Genomic DNA, 17,933 nt, shown 5'->3' with positions numbered 1-17,933 from the left:
TTAATATTAAAGCTTTTAACATATCCCACCCCCAGGGGGTGGTCCCCTCAGTCAATACCCTCCTACTTCCTGTATCCATACCTCAGTTTCAGTGGAATAGCAGTAGAGTATACAACCAAACCCCAAAGAGGGGCGGGGGCGGCGACTGTCGGAGGACTCGGAGAAAGGAATTTTACAGGTAAGATTTTACAAAAATTCCGTTTTCTCTTACGTCCTCCCACAGTCGCCGCCATCTTCATATTCGTCACAATGGGGACGTCCCAAAGCAGTGCAAACATGAGGGGTGGGAAACGCAGCCGCGCCTAAGGCAACGCAGTCTCCACATCAAAGAAAGGAACCTTACCAAAGGAAGGAAACCAGATGGGCAACATGAGAAAAACTTGCTCAACAGGAGCAATAACCCAGGAAAAAACAAATAATCCTAGGGACAAAAACATATCCCAAACAGCCAAGGAGCCCAAAACAAGGGGCTCTAAAGAACCGCCGCACTAAGAACATTGCGGCCAAAGGAAGCATCTGCCGATGCCTGAACATCCACTCTGTAGAATTTTGTGAAGGTGTGCACGGTCGACCAAGTCGCCGCCTTACACACCTGGGCCACAGAAGCCCCATGACGACAGGCCCAAGACGTACTCAGAGATCTGGTAGAGTGCGCCTTCACAGGCACAGGGGGAACTTTCCCCTTCAAAGCATAGGCCTGTTCAATGGTCTGTCTGATCCATTTGGCAATGGTAGAAGCCGACGCCGCCATGCCCTTCCGAGGACCCTCCGGAAGGACAAACAAGGAATCCGACTTGCGAAAGGATTCAGTCGATTTCAGGTAAACCCTAATCGCCCGAACAACATCCAAGGAGTGCAACTCCACCTCCTTCGGATGTTAAGGCTTCGCGCAGAGCGAAGGCAAGACAATGTCCTCATTGAGGTGAAATTCCGAAACCCTCTTCGGAAGAAAAGAAGGGTTAGGTCGCAAGACCACCTTGTCCAAGTGAATGATCAGATACGGAGACTTGCAGGACAAAGCTGCCAGCTCCGACACTCTGCGAGCCGAAGTGATAGCCAACAAAAAGGCGACCTTCTTGGACAACATAGACAACGAGATCTTCCTGATCTGTTCAAAAGGAGCATGTTGTAACACGGACAGAACAAGATTCAAGTCCCAAGGGGGCAGAGGTTCCCTCCTTGGAGGGACCAGATGTCGCACCCCTTGAACAAAAGTGCTAACCAAGGAGTTAGATGCCACAGGACGTTGAAAAAGAACGGCCAGCGCAGACACCTGACCCTTGATCGTAGCCAGCGCCAAACGCTGGTCAACACCCGTTTGAAGGAAGGACAACACCCTAGACACCGAGTATGTGTGAGGTGAAAACCCCCTGGACTCGCATCAGGCAAAATAGGCCTTCCAAGTACGGTAATAGACCTTCCCCGAGAAAGACTTCCTTGCGTTGATCAAAGTGTGAATGACCTCAGGGGAGAGACCCCTGTTCTTCAGGACCTCGGTTTCAACAGCCAGGCCGTTAAAGCCAGCGACTGTAAAGCAGGATGGAATATCGGCCATCGAGACAGGAGATCTTCTCGAAGGGGTAGACTCCACGGGGCGTCGACCGCCAGATTCACGAGGTCTGCGTACCAGGACCGGCGAGGCCAGTCCGGTGCCATAAGAATCACCACGTTTGAATCGGTGGGAACGCATACATCAGTCGGTACTGATGCCACGGAGCTACCAACGCGTCTGACGCGTCTGCCCGAGGATCGCGCGTCCTTGCCACGAACCGTTTCACCTTGTTGTTCAGACGAGACGCGAACAGGTCCACCTCCGGAAGACCCCACTTCGCGCACAACATCTGGAAGACATCCGGGTGGAGGGACCATTCCCCCTGGTCCAGGGTCTGGCGGCTCAGATAATCCGCCTGCCAGTTCTCCACCCCCAGAATGTGAACCGCCGATATTGCCGGGACGTGTGTCTCGGCCCAAGACAGAATTTCGGCCACTTCCCGAGCCGCTCGGGCACTCCTGGTGCCCCCTTGGTGATTGATGTAAGCCACCGCCGTGGCATTGTCCGTCTGCACCCGAACCGGACAGCCCTGCAGCCTGTCCGTCCAACGTCGAAGGCAGAGATTTAACGCTCGTAATTCCAGAATGTTGATCGGAAGGGAGGATTCCTCCTCCGACCAAGTACCCTGGGCGGACAGAACGCCCAGAACACCACCCCAGCCCGACAGGCTGGCATCCGTGGTGATCACCATCCATGAAAGAGGACGAAAAGACTTGCCCCCCGACACCGACGGGGACTGGAGCCACCACAGAAGATCCCTTCTGGTGCGATGACTCAACGAAATCTGGAGATCCAGAGATTGCGGCCGCCCGTCCCAGCTGGACAGGATCTCCGCTTGGAGACCCCGCGTGTGAAACTGGGCGAAAGGAATCGCCTCGAAAGCCGAGACCATCAATCCCAGACACCGCATGCACGTCCGGAGGGACGAACACGGAGCATCCCTGAGGGACCTGACTTCTTCCTGAAGAGTCCTGAGTTTGTCGCCCGGAAGGAAGACCTTCGCCTGGACCGAGTCCAGGATCATGCCCAGGTAGGGAAGATGAATCGACGGACACAGCGTCGACTTTGGAAAATTTATCGTCCAACCAAACTCTGCATCGTGACGGACAGGGCCTCCACCAGACCCTGGCTGGTCGCAGACCGAACCAGAATAGGAAGGAGCCACGACTACAGTGGCGCGGCTGTCTGTTACCACTTGATCTTAGTACTCAAGATATGCTGTGACTCGACAGAGCCCGGTCCGGTTCCTGTCAATTTAGTGGGGTCAGATCTGGCTGGACTTTCAGTTCAGGGTGCTTTACCCACCATTGGACATACCGCAGAGATCCCTGGTATATGGATACATGTGCTATGCTCTAGATACAACCATTGAACCTGAGTTGAGGTCACCAGCTTACAATGTCCCAGAGGAAGCCTGCTGGCGAAACATGTCGGACATAAGTGGCCCTAACCACACAACTATGGTTCCTTGTATACTATGTATCTTTATGCACTGAATTAATATCACTGTTTGTGATTGTTTTTACAAATATTGTAATAAAATCTTGTTATTTTATTCTGTCTCATTATTATTTATCTACTATATATCCCAGCAAGCTTCACCTTTAAAATCCCACTTTTTGGGTCACACCCACCCACCACGGTCTCTCTGGGGCTTATTTAGAGCCCGTAGGGTATGTGATACCGTCCTCCTTCCTTTTCTATGTCTAAATAGGGATGTGGTGTAAGCTTGCTGGGTACATTGGCTAGTTAGGCTTGGCGTTCCTCTCTTTACATTGACCGAACCAGAATGTCGTCCAGATACCCCAGGACAGAGATGCCCTGGGCTCTCAACAAAGCCAGAACCGGTGCAAGCACCTTGGTGAAAACCCGTGGAGCCGAAGCGAGACCAAAAGGTAACGCCACGAATTGGTAATGATCCTCCGCAATGGCGAATCGAAGGTACCTCTGGGGACCCTCGAAAATCGGGATGTGAAGGTACGCATCCTTCAAGTCGATGGAGGCCATGAATTCCCCTGGAACCAGGGCAGCCACCACCGACCGCAGAGATTCCATGCGGAACTTGCGAACCCGCACAAAGCGCTTCAGAGCCTTCAAGTCCAGAATTGGACGTACCTTGCTCTCCTTCCTGGGCACGGTGAACAGATTGGAATAGAACCCCTGAAATCTGTCCCGATGAGGCACCGGAACCACCACTCCCTGAGCCCGCAGGTCCCGCACCGCTAGGTGCAGATCCCGCAAACGCTCCGGAGACAGTTGAAGATTTGAGGGAAAAAATCTGCTCTCCGGCCGAGAGAGAAACTCGATCTTGTAGCCAGACCGAACGATTTCCTGAACCCACCTGTCCCGAACACGGGCCAGCCAGGGTTGAAGAAAACCGAGCAAGCGTCCCCCCACCCCAGAACTGGGTGAGGGCGCCCCTTCAGGCCGCATTGTTATGGGCAGCGGGTCCGGACTGGCCGGACTTCTGCTTACCTGACCACGGCTTCTTTTGGGAGCCTTGACCCTTAAATGGCTTGCCCTTATAGTGCGACCGAAAGGCACGAAAGGACCCCGGAGAGGGCCGAAAGGAAGCATGCTTCCTACCAGGAGCCGTCTTAGCCTTGTGGGATTGGGGCAAGAGCGTGCTCTTAGCACCCGTGATCCCCTTTATCAGTGTATCCAAGGAGTCGCCAAAAAGGCGAGATCCATCATAGGGCAGATTGGCTAAGGTCTTGCGCGAAGATTGGTCCACAGACCAACACTTCAACCAAACCAGGCGGCGAGAGAATACCGCCACACTGTGTACACGTGCAGCCAACGGTACTATATCCAAGTCCGCATCACACAAATACATGACACCCTGATGGATTTGATCCACCATATCCAATGTCGCCGGTGAGGCAGAATCAGCCACCAGGACGCGTCTAAGCACCTGCGTCCAACTCGCGACAGCCTGGGCTGCCATAAGTGAAGCAAATAGAGCTTTTAGCATAGAACCCGTAATAGAATAAGTATGACGGGCAAGAGACTCCAGCCTCCTGTCCGTGGCATCCCGGAACACCGGGGCATCCTCTGCAGGAATCGCAGTGGACTTATTCAAAACCGCTATTGCGTGATCCACCAGGGGCGGTACACACCAACGCTCATCAGTAGCGGGCGTGAAAGGATAACGCAGCTTGAACCTACTTGGCACAGCAAAAGGCTTGCGCAAATTGCGCCATTGTTCCTTAACAGCGCGCTGAAAATCATCAGTGCAGGGAAAGACCTGCGATGTCTTGCGTCTTTTCTGCGTCCCATAAGCTGCCAGGGCAGCAGGAGGACATGGTTCATCCTGTAATCGCAGTGTTTGTTTGATAGAAGCAACCAATTCATCCATGAGTGCAAGCTCTTCAGACGAACCAGGGGGAGAATTATCAACCCCTTCAACCTCAGCCTCCACCTCGGACCCCACAAGATCCAGGGAGGAACGGGACCCTGATAAGGAGACCCCAGCCATAGCAGCCCCATCACCATCACCCTCTGAATCAGAGGAAATTGAAACTCTGGGCCGTTTAGTGGATTGAGCAGCCACAAGCATTCGCACCTGAGCAGCAAGGTTAGCCACAACTGTAGCCAAATCCCCCCCTGGGGGGGAAACAGCAGTCCCCTGGCCTCCCACCAATGTGGTAGGAAATTTGCTTTCCTGAGAATCCATGCCCCAAAGTATGTGGAAGAATAAAGGGTTAACTGCCCCTTTAAAAAGCGCGGCGAGCGCAGCCCACCGCACACACACACCAGCACAAGCCGACCCCCACAGGGAAAAAGTACAACTCAGGCAAGGATACAGAGACAGGGAGGTAAAAACCTGGAGAGACCGCCGCTGCTGCTGCCTCGATCGGTGCGAAAAGGAAGTGATGTCACGCAGGGCGCTCTATTAAAGCCTATGGAAGGCTACAAGAAAATGGCCGCCTGCAGTGCTACCATGCGGCCGGAGCGAGCGCCGCCAAAATGGCGGCATTTGGCGCCGAAACGCCGCTCCTCCACCACAGCGAAACCGCCAAAAACACATGCAGCAAATAAAAATAATGGCGGACCGCCGCAGCGGTCGCCGCAATGTGCATAACACGATACAATCATGCCCCTCAGCACACAGCCTGTCACACAGTGAGACACAGCACATAAAACTGACACAGAACAGTGCAGCATAGCCCCCCTCCTTGCAGCCCACAGAATGCAGCCAGCAGACAGGGAGTCCAACAGTGTGACCAGAGGCAGGGTTACACAGTCCCAGACTGACACCCCCCAAACAGACAGGTCCCCACACAGATACACTTACCTCCTAAATGGCGTGGGGAACCCGCACAGGCCAACAAGCCACTGCACATGTGACAGGGAGAGTCGCATCCAGGACGCAGAAGAACTGGGGTTGAGAAACCGCACAGCGTCCAGTGAGGTAGCCACCTCACCATAGCATCCCTGCACCGAACAGGGATGGGTCGTTCAGAATGCCAGGAGAAGTACCTGACTGAACGCTCGATGGCAGGCTGGGAAGCCACTGACCCACAACCTGCGACCAGGGGGATCAGCCCGAGACCCAGCCCGCATGATCATCTTCATCAGAAGACCTAACTAATGCTGACAAAAGTAACAGCTAAGTAAAGAGAGAGAAAAAAACTCAAATAAAATCAAAAAAGAAGAGAAAGGCTGAGACAAAATGCCCCAGCATAGAGACATCCAGCTACTCCTGACAAGCTAGACATTGAAACTGAGGTATGGATACAGGAAGTAGGAGGGTATTGACTGAGGGGACCACCCCCTGGGGGTGGGATATGTTAAAAGCTTTAATATTAACATATTCTGTTGCCTAGCTACTCCTACGGAGCAAAGTCTAATACCCCATTGTGACGAATATTAAGATGGCGGCGACTGTCGGAGGACGTAACAGAAAATATAATTAAATGAATTTTACTGTAAAACTATACCATATAATACCCATTTTTGGTTAATATATAAAGGATGAGGTTGCATCCAGTAAATAGTTACCAAAAATTCAATGTCCTAAAATTGCGTGCACCAGCGATATTGCCAAAAACGATGGTGCCCAAAATTCCCTTATAGGTGACACTTTAAAAGCCATTACAGCTCATTAGTTTAGAGTCAGTTAACTAGTAGTTCTTGTGCTAGAATTATTGTTCTCACTCTGACGTTTGTGGCGACATGTCACACCCAGTGGTGCAACTGCGATTTACATGCACCTGCACACCCTGGGTTTGCTTTTTCTATTACCTTTCTATTTATTTTTACTTGATTGCTATCACAAGAGGTTAATAAACCCCTATATGATAGCATTGGGCAAGTGACCGGTACTCCTAATGGAGACATTAGGGGTCTAATGTATTCCAATGTCTTCCCTCCCCTTCACACCATCTAACCAAGTACGGATTAGCTTAATTAGATGAGTCCCCTCTCTGTGCTGGCCAGGAAAGTGCGAATCTGAAACTGGAAGTGACATCACGTCTGGTTTCACTGTTTGCATGTGAGATTGAGGCATGGATTTGCCTCTGTCTCACTGCAATCTCCCTCCCCCAACCGCCGGCTGTGTTCCTGGGCACCAGTGAGCATAGGACAGCCTGGAAACCACTGGAGGAAAGGGGGGGGGCGCCGGCGGGAGGAGGCTTTGCGCTGCCGGCTATGTGAAAGTGATCAGCAGCTATGGATCTGGCGCATCACTTTCACTTTGAAGCCGAGAGTCCGCTGTACAAAACCCACATAAGCGGATGGTTGCACTGCAGCCATCAGCTTGTGATAAAAGATTCACTCTTTGGACGTACATAGTAAGCTAAATTGGTTAAAATAGAAAATGACAGGCAAAACATTTATAATGATATAAAAAAAAATTATAAATACCTTTCAAATCAGGAATATGAAACGTTGGGTTTTAAAAAAAAAAAAAAATTGTGACAGGGCAACAAAAGGCTAGCAAAGTAAGCTGTACTAACAAGGAGAAGCTGAAAGACCTTTTGCAACTAATTAAGTTAATTAGCAATAGGTCAGTTACTTGACTGAGTATAAAAAGAGCATCATAGAGAGTCAGCGTGTCTCAGAAGTAAAGATGGGCAGAGGTTCACCAAGCTGTTAAAAGCTGCGTCTTAAAATTGTCAAACAATTTCAAAATATTGCTCCTCAACGTAAAACTGCAAAGGTTTTAACTTTATTCTCATCTATAGTACACATTATCATCAAAAGATTTTGAGAATCTGGAGAAATCAGTGTGTGTGCAAGGGACAAGGTTGAAAGGCAATATTGGATGCCCCTGATCTTCAGGCCTTCAGACGGCACTGCATTAAAAACAGGCATGATTCTGTGATGGACATCACATCATGGACATGACTGCATGGGCTCAGGAATACTTCCACAAATCACTGCCATGCCATTCAAAAATGCAAGGTAAAGCTCTTTGAAGCAAAGAAAAAGCCACATTCGAACATGGTCCAGAAACACTGCTGTCTTCTATGAGCCAAAGCTCATTTAAAATGGTCTGTTGCAAAGTGGGAAACTGTTGTGGAGAGATGAAACGTAACTTGACAGTCTTCTTGGCAACTATAGGTGTTGTGTCCTTTAAACAAAAAAGAGAGGGACTTTCCAGCTTGTTACCAACGTTCAGTTCAAAAGCATGCACCTCTGATAGTATGGGGGTGCACTTATGTGCATGGATGGGCAGCTTGCTAAAAGATTTTCAGGTTTTAGAGCAGCATATGCTCAGGGAAGAATGGGACAATGTTTCTCCCCCAAAACTCCGGCAAATGGTCTCCTCAGTTCCCAAACGTTTACAAAAGGGAATGCTACACTATATTAATAGTGATATTAATAATGGAGCTAAGGACGAGGCAGAATCCCTATGGGTAGAGCTTCAAAGGGAAGGCACGGCGGGGAAGGTAATATTGGGCGTATGCTATAGACCCCCCAACCAGAGGGAGGAGGGTGAGGCGGACCTCCTTTTACAGATAGGATTGGCAGCAAGGATGGGAAACATCATTATAATGGGGGACTTTAATTATCCAGATATAGACTGGGCAGAAGGAACCGCGCACTCAGCCAAGGCTAGGCAGTTCCTAAATGTTTTGCAGGACAATTTTATGGGTCAGATGGTGAATGCACCGACAAGAAACAATGCGGTACTTGACCTACTGATTACCAACAATACAGACCTGATCACGGATATAGAAATACGGGACAACTTAGGAAACAGTGACCATAGGTCAATAAGTTTTAGTATTAATTACAGTAATAGGAAGCAGAGGGGTAATATAAGAACACTGAATTTCAAAAGAGCCAATTTCCCTAAACTGCGCTTGCTGCTAGAAAATATCAATTGGGATAGAACCCTGGGAACAAAGAACACGGAGGAAAAATGGGAGCGCTTCAAGAGCATACTTAACAGGGGGATTGGCCAGTGCATTCCAAAGGGAAATAAATTTAAAAGAGCAAAAATAAACCCTGGATGGCTAAACTCCAACATAAAAATGTATATTAGTGCTAAAGAAAAGGCCTTCAAAAAATACAAGACTGAGGGGTCATTGGCAGCATTTAAGCATTACAAAGAGTGTAATAAGAAATGTAAAGACGAAATCAGGGCGGCTAAAATAGAACACGAGAGACATATAGCGGAGGAGAGTAAAAAGTACCCCAAGAAGTTCTTTAAGTATATAAACAGTAGGAAAGCGAGGCCAGAACACATTGGCCCCATAAAAGATGACAAAGGAAATATGGCCACTGAGGACAAAGAAAAGGCGGAAGTGTTAAATAATTTCTTCTCTTCAGTCTTCACAAAAGAATCGGGGGGCTACACAAACCCAGCTTGTAAGGCCGAACTAAATAATACACCTCAGGAAGTGCCGCCATGGCTAACAGAGGATAGACTTAGAGCTAAACTAGAGAAACTTAACATAAATAAATCCCCGGGACCGGATGGCTTGCACCCGAGGGTTCTTAATGAGCTCAGCCAGGTGATTGCCAGACCATTATTCTTGATCTTTAAGGATAGTTTACAGACGGGTATGGTGCCAGCTGATTGGAAAAAAGCCAACGTGGTACCAATATTTAAGAAGGGGCCGAGATATATCCCGGGTAACTATAGGCCGGTCAGCCTAACATCTGTAGTCTGCAAAATTTTGGAGGGGATGTTAAGGGACCACATACAAGACTTTAGTAATGAAAACGGTATTATAAGTAGTAATCAGCATGGATTTATGAAAAATCGTTCCTGCCAAACCAATCTATTAACCTTCTACGATGAAGTGAGCAGCCACCTAGATAAAGGTAAGCCTGTGGATGTGGTGTATCTGGACTTTGCAAAGGCCTTTGACACCGTTCCCCACAAACGATTACTGTACAAACTAAGGAAGGTAGGTATGGATCATAAGGTGAGTACCTGGATAGAGAACTGGCTCCAGGGGAGAGTACAGAGGGTGGCGATTAATGGGGAGTACTCGGATTGGGCAGGTGTGGAAAGTGGGGTCCCCCAGGGTTCTGTCCTGGGACCAATCCTGTTTAATTTGTTCATAAATGATCTAGAGGAGGGGATATCTAGTACAATCTCAGTATTTGCAGATGATACTAAACTAGGCATGCCAATATCTTCTATGCAGGATGTGGAAACCTTGCAAGCAGACCTGAACAAAATAACGGGGTGGGCAACTACATGGCAGATGAGGTTTAATGTTGATAAATGTAAAGTAATGCACTTGGGGGCCAGAAACCAGAACGCAAGCTACTCACTAGGGGGGGAACCTCTGGGTGAGTCTAGGATGGAAAAGGACTTGGGGGTACTGGTAGACAACAAGCTTGGCAGTGGCATGCAATGCCAAGCCGCCGCAAGCAAAGCCAACAGAATACTGGGATGTATAAAAAAGGGGATTCACTCCAGAAATAAAGAGATTATTCTCCCACTCTACAAGACTCTGGTCCGGCCACATCTGGAGTATGCTGTCCAGTTCTGGGCACCGGTCCTCAGGAAGGATGTGCTGGAATTGGAGAAAGTCCAGAGAAGGGCAACAAAAATAATTAGGGGAATGGAGGACATCAGCTATGAGGAAAGACTACAAGCACTGAACCTTTTCTCTCTGGAGAAAAGACGATTGAGGGGGGATATGATATCAATGTACAAATACTGTACTGGTGACCCGAGCACAAGGAACAAACTATTCAGAGATAGGAGATACAATAAGACACGTGGCCACTCACTAAAACTTGAGGAAAGGCGGATTAACCTTAAAGTGCGTAAGGGGTTCTTCACTGTAAGAACGGTAAGGATGTGGAATTCTCTTCCACAAGCAGTCGTATCAGCAGGGAGCATTGATAGTTTCAAAAAACTATTAGATGGACACCTTAAAGACCACAACATACAGGGGTATACAATGTACAGTTAAAGCAAACACACACACACATCATAGGTTGAACTGGATGGACTGATGTCTTTTTTCAACCTCACTAACTATGTAACTATGTAACTATGTACACTGTGGTAAACATGGCCCTGTCCAAACCTTTCTGGAATTGGTAAAAATATGAATCAGTGTAGCGCAGCAATAATTATTGCTGCGCTACACCTATTTCATATTTTGATTATTTACTTACTACTTTTTACTACAGATTCCACACTAGAGGGTTGTGGAACCATTTACGGTATACAGTGTTTGGATGGCCAGCAACTTCAATTTATTCATTGAATTTTTGGTCTTTATAAATTAGCTTAGGGCTTTGCGCTGATTGCTATAATTATATTTATTTTTTTTTTGGAGTTGGGGGTTGTACTTTGCCAGTTTTTTGTTGCCCTGTCTTAACTTTTTCGAGATATGTAGCTGCCATCAATTTCAAAACGACCTTATTTTTTTCTTAAAATACCGTAGTACATTTTCTCAGTTTAAGCATGTAATGTTTAATTTCTCTTGTCAATAAAATATGGGTTCATGAGATTTACAAATCATTTCCTTCTGTTTTTATGTCGATTTTACACAGCTCCCCAACTTTGTTTTAGAATTGGGTTTCTAGTTATGCTCTGACATTAAAGACACAAAACTAAAAAAGAACCCCCCCCCGCCCGAAACCATCAAATATTTTGAAGTTAAGGAGAGAGGATATACATTCTATGTCTTACTTCTCTGAATGCTCAGATAACTTGTGGCAAATTATTAAAAATATATTAAAATTTAATAAGAGCTGGATTACCTACAAACTAAATTATAAAAGCTGCAATAAAGAATAACTGTACGTTAACAAATACAGTTCAGCAATAGACAGTCAGTATGCTGCCAAAGTATAATTATGCACCTTTTAAAAGCAGTAATACTGGCCAGCTGTCACAGACTTAACATTCTCCACCATGCTCATGGTTAAAAGGGTCAGGTACACCCTCTGGGAGAAGAGCAAGGGTCTACTTTTTAAGTGTTTCTGACCCTTCCAACTAACCAAGCATATTTCAAGACGACATTTGGTTACTCTTTAAATCTACTGCAATGAGCTTTACCGGACACCTGTCATGGCAAAAATACATAGGCTCCAGACCTTGATTCCAACTCATACAATAATGTATCTCAGTATCTCATTTAGCAGTATTAAAAAATGTGTATTAACGTGCAGTAAATCACATTTTACCGCACATTACTGCAATGTATGGCAACACTGACTGTGTTGCCATTCACTTTCACCGCACCTTGCAGTGCACCACTACGCACATGCGTTTCAGTACACCACAAGGCACAGCTGTACCTCATCTGTGCATTGTGGTGCACTGATTAACAAAAAAAAAGAAGAAAAAGCTGCAGATGTGCTAAAATGTGCTTGATGGTTAGTTGGCAACCTATCAAAATGTGTGGGCTGTCTTACCACAACACACCAACCCTCCACATTATGAAGAATCTATCTTGTTGTACTTTATAGCATCATCTGGCTTTTTAATGACTGTGGCATTTGGATAGTAAAGGAACAATGTTACAGAAAGTCTTGAAATTGTAGTCCTCAAAACATGTGAAGAGCCAGCATTTAGTATAGTGAGGGCCAGCATGCAGCACTAGGATCCTCCATTCTAATTCAATCCAGGAAAGTATCTGTATGGAATCTTCATGTTCTCCTAGTGGTTTTGTGAGTTTCCTCCAGGTAATTTGGCCCCCATGTAAATGAGCCTTAGTACGTTAATGTATGCATGCACATGAGACAGAGCACTTCGCTTGTAAGCTCCTTGAGGGCAGGGACTGATGTTCTGTACAATATCTAATGCACTGCGTATATTGTTGCTGCCATGTAACTGACTAATAAACCAGCAACCATGTAAATTCTTAATCATTTGGTTGTAGCTAACCTTTAAAACATACCAGAACTAAAAAGCTATGTTGTTCTTTCTGGTGCCTGCATGTCCAGTCAGATTTGTCATACATATAGCACCTGTTCCTGATGTGCTCTGGTATTCATTTTTCAACTAGGTTTAGAGGTGTCTGGTCCCTACGCCCTGAGGGCTCTCGCTGGCCAGGAAGTCCTCCTACCACAGTGATGGACCAATAGCCCATCAGATTTCACATAAGCACCTCCAAGTGCCTAATATACCAGGGTGCTGAGGTATTCAAGGTCACATGGTCAAGTGCATGCCCTGTCCTCTTCCATGATTTGCTATTGCCTGATAACTGTGGAAAAAGGCCTCAATGGCCAAGTGCAATGTACAGGAGACAGAACCAGATGCTTCAGCATGAAACCTGATAGAACAACTTGAATATCTGAGCACCCTGAGTTTTGAGGCAATAGTGTTATCCATGTGCAATGTAAACTGTGCTACAACATACAAGCCGAGAATACACCGTTTACAGTCTTACTATAGTGCAAGTATCCTTACTATGGAGAAAAGGGAATGACTGCTTATCACTGGTTCAACATATTTGAAATCTCCGAAAGACACTTGCATTGGTGGCCAGTGCGTGTTTTAACTTACATTTGTATAATGTTTGAGAAAATTATGTCATTTTCAGGTTTTCATTACTTGCTTACTTAAAGTGTTACTAAACCCACAACAGCAAAATCAGTTTATATATGCAATAATAAAGCATGCTTGGTACACTCACTATGGAACCTAAGGGTGTTTATCCTCTGCATTGTGTAAAAAGGCTGTTTGATCCTGTATGCAAAGATCCCCCCCTCTTCCACTGACTCCAAAACATGTCTCGATAAGACAGAGTTACTTGAGTCAAACTGCACATGTATTGCTAAAGAGTTTTTCTTTTCTTGGGAGAGTGCATGTTATCAGCACGGGGCCAATCAGCACTGTCAAGACAGAGGGTCAGGGATCCTGCATCCTGATAGGACAGCCAGTGCAGTATAAAAACTCCTCCTACAAGCTTTAACCAGGAACTGATAGAAGTCACAAGATTGCTATATACTGCTAATGAGAAAAGGTATTTAGCAGTTTACATTTACTAAAATGATTACATTTCCATGTTCTGTGTACTGTGGGAGACCAAATTTAGTGAATGCAAGATCCGGCGTTTAGTAACACTTTAAGCCATGTTTTTCTGCAACATCTACTAGAAAGCTGCTCAACAATGGCATGCATACATATTATATACAGGAACTGTGTCCTTCTCCTTGTCCATAGTAATCCCATTTCATATGTGTGTCACACTGTAATGCAGCAGACGTTTGGCATTATTTGTTCTGGGCTTGGAGAGACAAACTGCAGTAGGAATGGATTCTCTTGTTTGAAACACATGGGTAGCTCAAGCAGGATTGCACTTTTTATTTATATTGGAAAACCTTTTAAAAAGAGGACCAGGTGTCAATTGATAGCTGTAATAATATCTCCATTCTTGAACTCCTAAAGTTCAGTCTTAGCTGAGGGATTACACAATTTTTATTACTTAGTTGTAGTCCACTTCTGTCAGAGGAAAGGTGTCAGGCTAAGAGTGAGGCTAGAAGAACATCATCTCTACTGCCTGAGCTGGCACAAATTCTGACAGGAATAGAATACAAGTAAAAAACAGCTTATAAAGCTATCCCTGAGAAATTAGACTGCACTGTTATAACAGAGTAACAGTAAAGGTTCGGATTACGACCATAGCCTGTTTCCGACTTGTTCTCTTAAAGTGATTGTAATTTTTTTTTTTTTTTTTATTAAAATAACATACATGTTATACTTACCTCCTCTGTGCAGTGTTTTTTCACAGGGCAGCTCAGATCCTACTCTTCTCGGCTCCCCGACTGAAGATCCTGTCCCTCCCTCCTTTTGAGTGGCCCCACAGCAAGCGGCATGCTATGGGGGCACCCGAGCCAAGCTGCAGGTCTGTGTATCCAATCAGGCATGGAGCTGTCATTTGGGCCCCGCCCCCTCTTTCTCCTGATAGGCTAACTTTGTTTGATTGACAGCAGCGGGAGCCAATGGTGCCGTTGCTGTGGAGAGAGAGTCCGGGACGGCTGAGGTACTCGTGGACATCGTTGGATAGAGAAAGGGCACAGATAAGTATTAGGGGGGCTGCTGCACACAGAAGGCTTTTTATCTTAATGCATAGAATGCATTAAGATAAAAAAACTTTCTGACCTTACAACCCCTTTAAGGGCCAATTCACACTGACTTGCGCTAAAATGTACAGAAAATATATGTACGTTTTTTTTTTTTTTAGTGGCGTTTAACAAGCGCTGACATCCATTGACATACATTTTGATGTCTGTTGGCATGCATTCACAGCGTTATGGTGTAAATAGGACACATTGGAAATTGTTTTTCAGATGTTATTTCATTGATCTGCGTTTTACAGCTGCTCTAAAATGCAGATCAACGCACTGGTGTGAATTGGCCCTTAGGAAAGGTGTCAGCTGTGTATAAAAAATATAGTTATCAAAAGAGACTTGACTAATGAGTCACAAGTGACAAGAAATTGAAGCAGACAACATTGAGAAAAATGTCATTTCTATACAGTGCTTTAAAAAGGTTGGACTTTGTGTAAGGTACTTTACTGAAAGTGTAAGGAAGGAAAAGGTCGTGCTTAATCAGGATCATCAACTAGATGCTTTAGAACATAATGTTCACAGCTAAATGCAAATGGTCATGCACGTGAGTTGCCTTGATGCGAGAGGAAGAGAGAATCCATAATGGACACCAATGAAAGGAGGAGAGAAGGATAATGCCAATTTATGAGAGACTACTGAGTGAGAAGCAGTTACCCATTGCGTATCCTCTCCCATCTGCAAAGGTAGGCGGGACACAGGAGGAAAGAAGCAGAAAGATTACTGTCAGCTGAACTACAGAAAACAACCATCAGAGCCTGTAACAGCAAATCTAACATCCCTGACAAATTCCAGGCCTGAGCAGCCACTGTCCTTGTGGCATCAGCATTATGCGGCTTCTAGTGTTTGGGTGAGGACAGGATGTTCCTGACACAAGCAGAAAATTCAAGTTGACTGCCAAAGTCACGCTAACCCTTTCCAAGTCCGATTTCTCTGACTAAAGCTAAATAAATGCATTTCGTTCACAATCTTACCATTACGAGTAATCATTGAACAAATTACAGTGCAACAACCTATTTAAATACATATTTTATAAAATTACATTTTAATATTCATGCTAAGAAAACATACACAGTCAATACGCTGCAGTCAAATTATCTATACATAACCTTATTTGTTTTAGTTTGACAGATGTGTGCAGTTTTATACTTTATGAGTGCACAGGTCTGTGATGATGAGCAGTACAAAGCCTCATCTTTAAGGTAGGCCATACATGGTGCGAATTTCTTTCCTGCAACCTGTATTTGCCAGATTCCCCCATCAACACAGAGTACTGACAGGGGAATCCCTCCTGTAGAGACATTGTCTGCTGCTACAGTCGCTAGCAATAATCACGGTCTTCTCTCTGCTGAACCAGCCGAGATTCGAACTGTATATGTCCAGCCTAAAGAACAGAATCTATGGTTGCAGGGGGGCGAGTGGGGATAAAAAAGTAACTATAAAGAGATGTCTGCTGAGATCAGTAGGTGACCACAGTGCCCAATATGTAGTTTGGGCTTGATGCTGGGCTAGGGATGTCTGCTGAGATCAGTAGGGGACTACAGTGCCTAATATGTAGTTTGGGCTTGATGCTGGGCTTGGGATGTCTACTGAGATCAGTAGGTGACTACAGTGCCTAATATGTAGTTTGGGCTTGATGCTGGGCTTGGGATGTCTACTGAGATCAGTAGGTGACTACAGTGCCTAATATAAAGTTTGGGCTTGATGCTGGGCTTGGGATGTCTACTGAGATCAGTAGGTGACTACAGTGCCTAATATGTCGTTTGGGCTTGATGCTGGGCTTGGGATGTCTACTGAGATCAGTAGGTGACTACAGTGCCTAATATGTAGTTTGGGCTTGATGCTGGGCTAGGGATGTCTGCTGAGATCAGTAGGGGACTACAGTGCCTAATATGTAGTTTGGGCTTGATGCTGGGCTTGGAATGTCTACTGAGATCAGTAGGTGACTACAGTGCCTAATATGTCGTTTAGGCTTGATGCTGGGCTTGGGATGTCTACTGAGATCAGTAGGTGACTACAGTGCCTAATATGTAGTTTGGGCTTGATGCTGGGCTTGGGAGGTCTACTGAGATCAGTAGGTGACTACAGTGCCTAATATGTAGTTTGGGCTTGGGATGTCTACTGAGATCAGTAGGTGACTACAGTGCCTAATATGTCGTTTGGGCTTGATGCTGGGCTTGGGATGTCTACTGAGATCAGTAGGTGACTACAGTGCCTAATATGTAGTTTGGGCTTGATGCTGGGCTTGGGATGTCTACTGAGATCAGTAGGTGACTACAGTGCCTAATATGTAGTTTGAGCTTGATGCTGGGCTTGGGATGTCTACTGAGATCAGTGGGTGACTACAGTGCCTAATATGTAGTTTGGGCTTGATGCTGGGCTTGGGATGTCTACTGAGATCAGTAGGTGACTACAGTGCCTAATATGTAGTTTGGGCTTGATGCTGGGCTTGGGATGTCTACTGAGATCAGTGGGTGACTACAGTGCCTAATATGTAGTTTGGGCTTGATTCTCTAAATGTGGCCTGTTAGGGGTAGATGCTTCTGATTTTGACTACTACCCTTGCCAAAACTTTCACTACATTTACGTCTTATCTCAGAATGAGATGCACATGTGGTGAAACTTTGCCATTATTCACCTTTTTGCAATAGAGAGGAGAGCAGAGTCTTAGTAAATCTGCATTATCACACTAATTGCTTGAATTATATGAAATGCTTGCATTAATCAGATCATGTATATAGTTTCCATAAAGTGTATTTTAACTTTTCTGCCAATCCGTGTCTTGTTCTCATTCGCAAAGCATAACTAAAATAAAATAAAACAAATGCTGCTTATATTTCACTTGCTCTTTTCTGCAAACCCCAAAATTGAAATGTTT

General features: G+C 45.8%; 1 protein-coding gene across 2 annotated transcripts in view; it reads right to left on the bottom strand.

Moving 5' to 3' along the window:
* Positions 1–17,933, bottom strand: part of AP2B1 (adaptor related protein complex 2 subunit beta 1) — a 158,728-nt gene that overhangs the window by 58,854 nt on the left and 81,941 nt on the right. Inside the window, exon 15 of one of the 2 annotated variants that reach the window (XM_082246175.1) lies at positions 15,713–15,733. The exons of the other annotated variant lie outside the window; for it this stretch is intronic. Within the exon in view, the coding sequence (XP_082102301.1) occupies positions 15,713–15,733 (21 nt within the window). The remainder of the gene's footprint in view (positions 1–15,712; positions 15,734–17,933) is intronic. 2 annotated transcript variants of the gene reach the window in all.

The sequence above is a fragment of the Pelophylax lessonae genome (genome assembly GCF_965119305.1).
Source record: "Pelophylax lessonae genome assembly, chromosome: 2".
In the NCBI taxonomy this organism is placed as follows: Eukaryota; Metazoa; Chordata; class Amphibia; order Anura; family Ranidae; genus Pelophylax; species Pelophylax lessonae.
The sequence above is the reverse complement of the archived record's forward strand: the minus strand, read 5'-3'. Positions and strand labels throughout refer to the sequence as shown.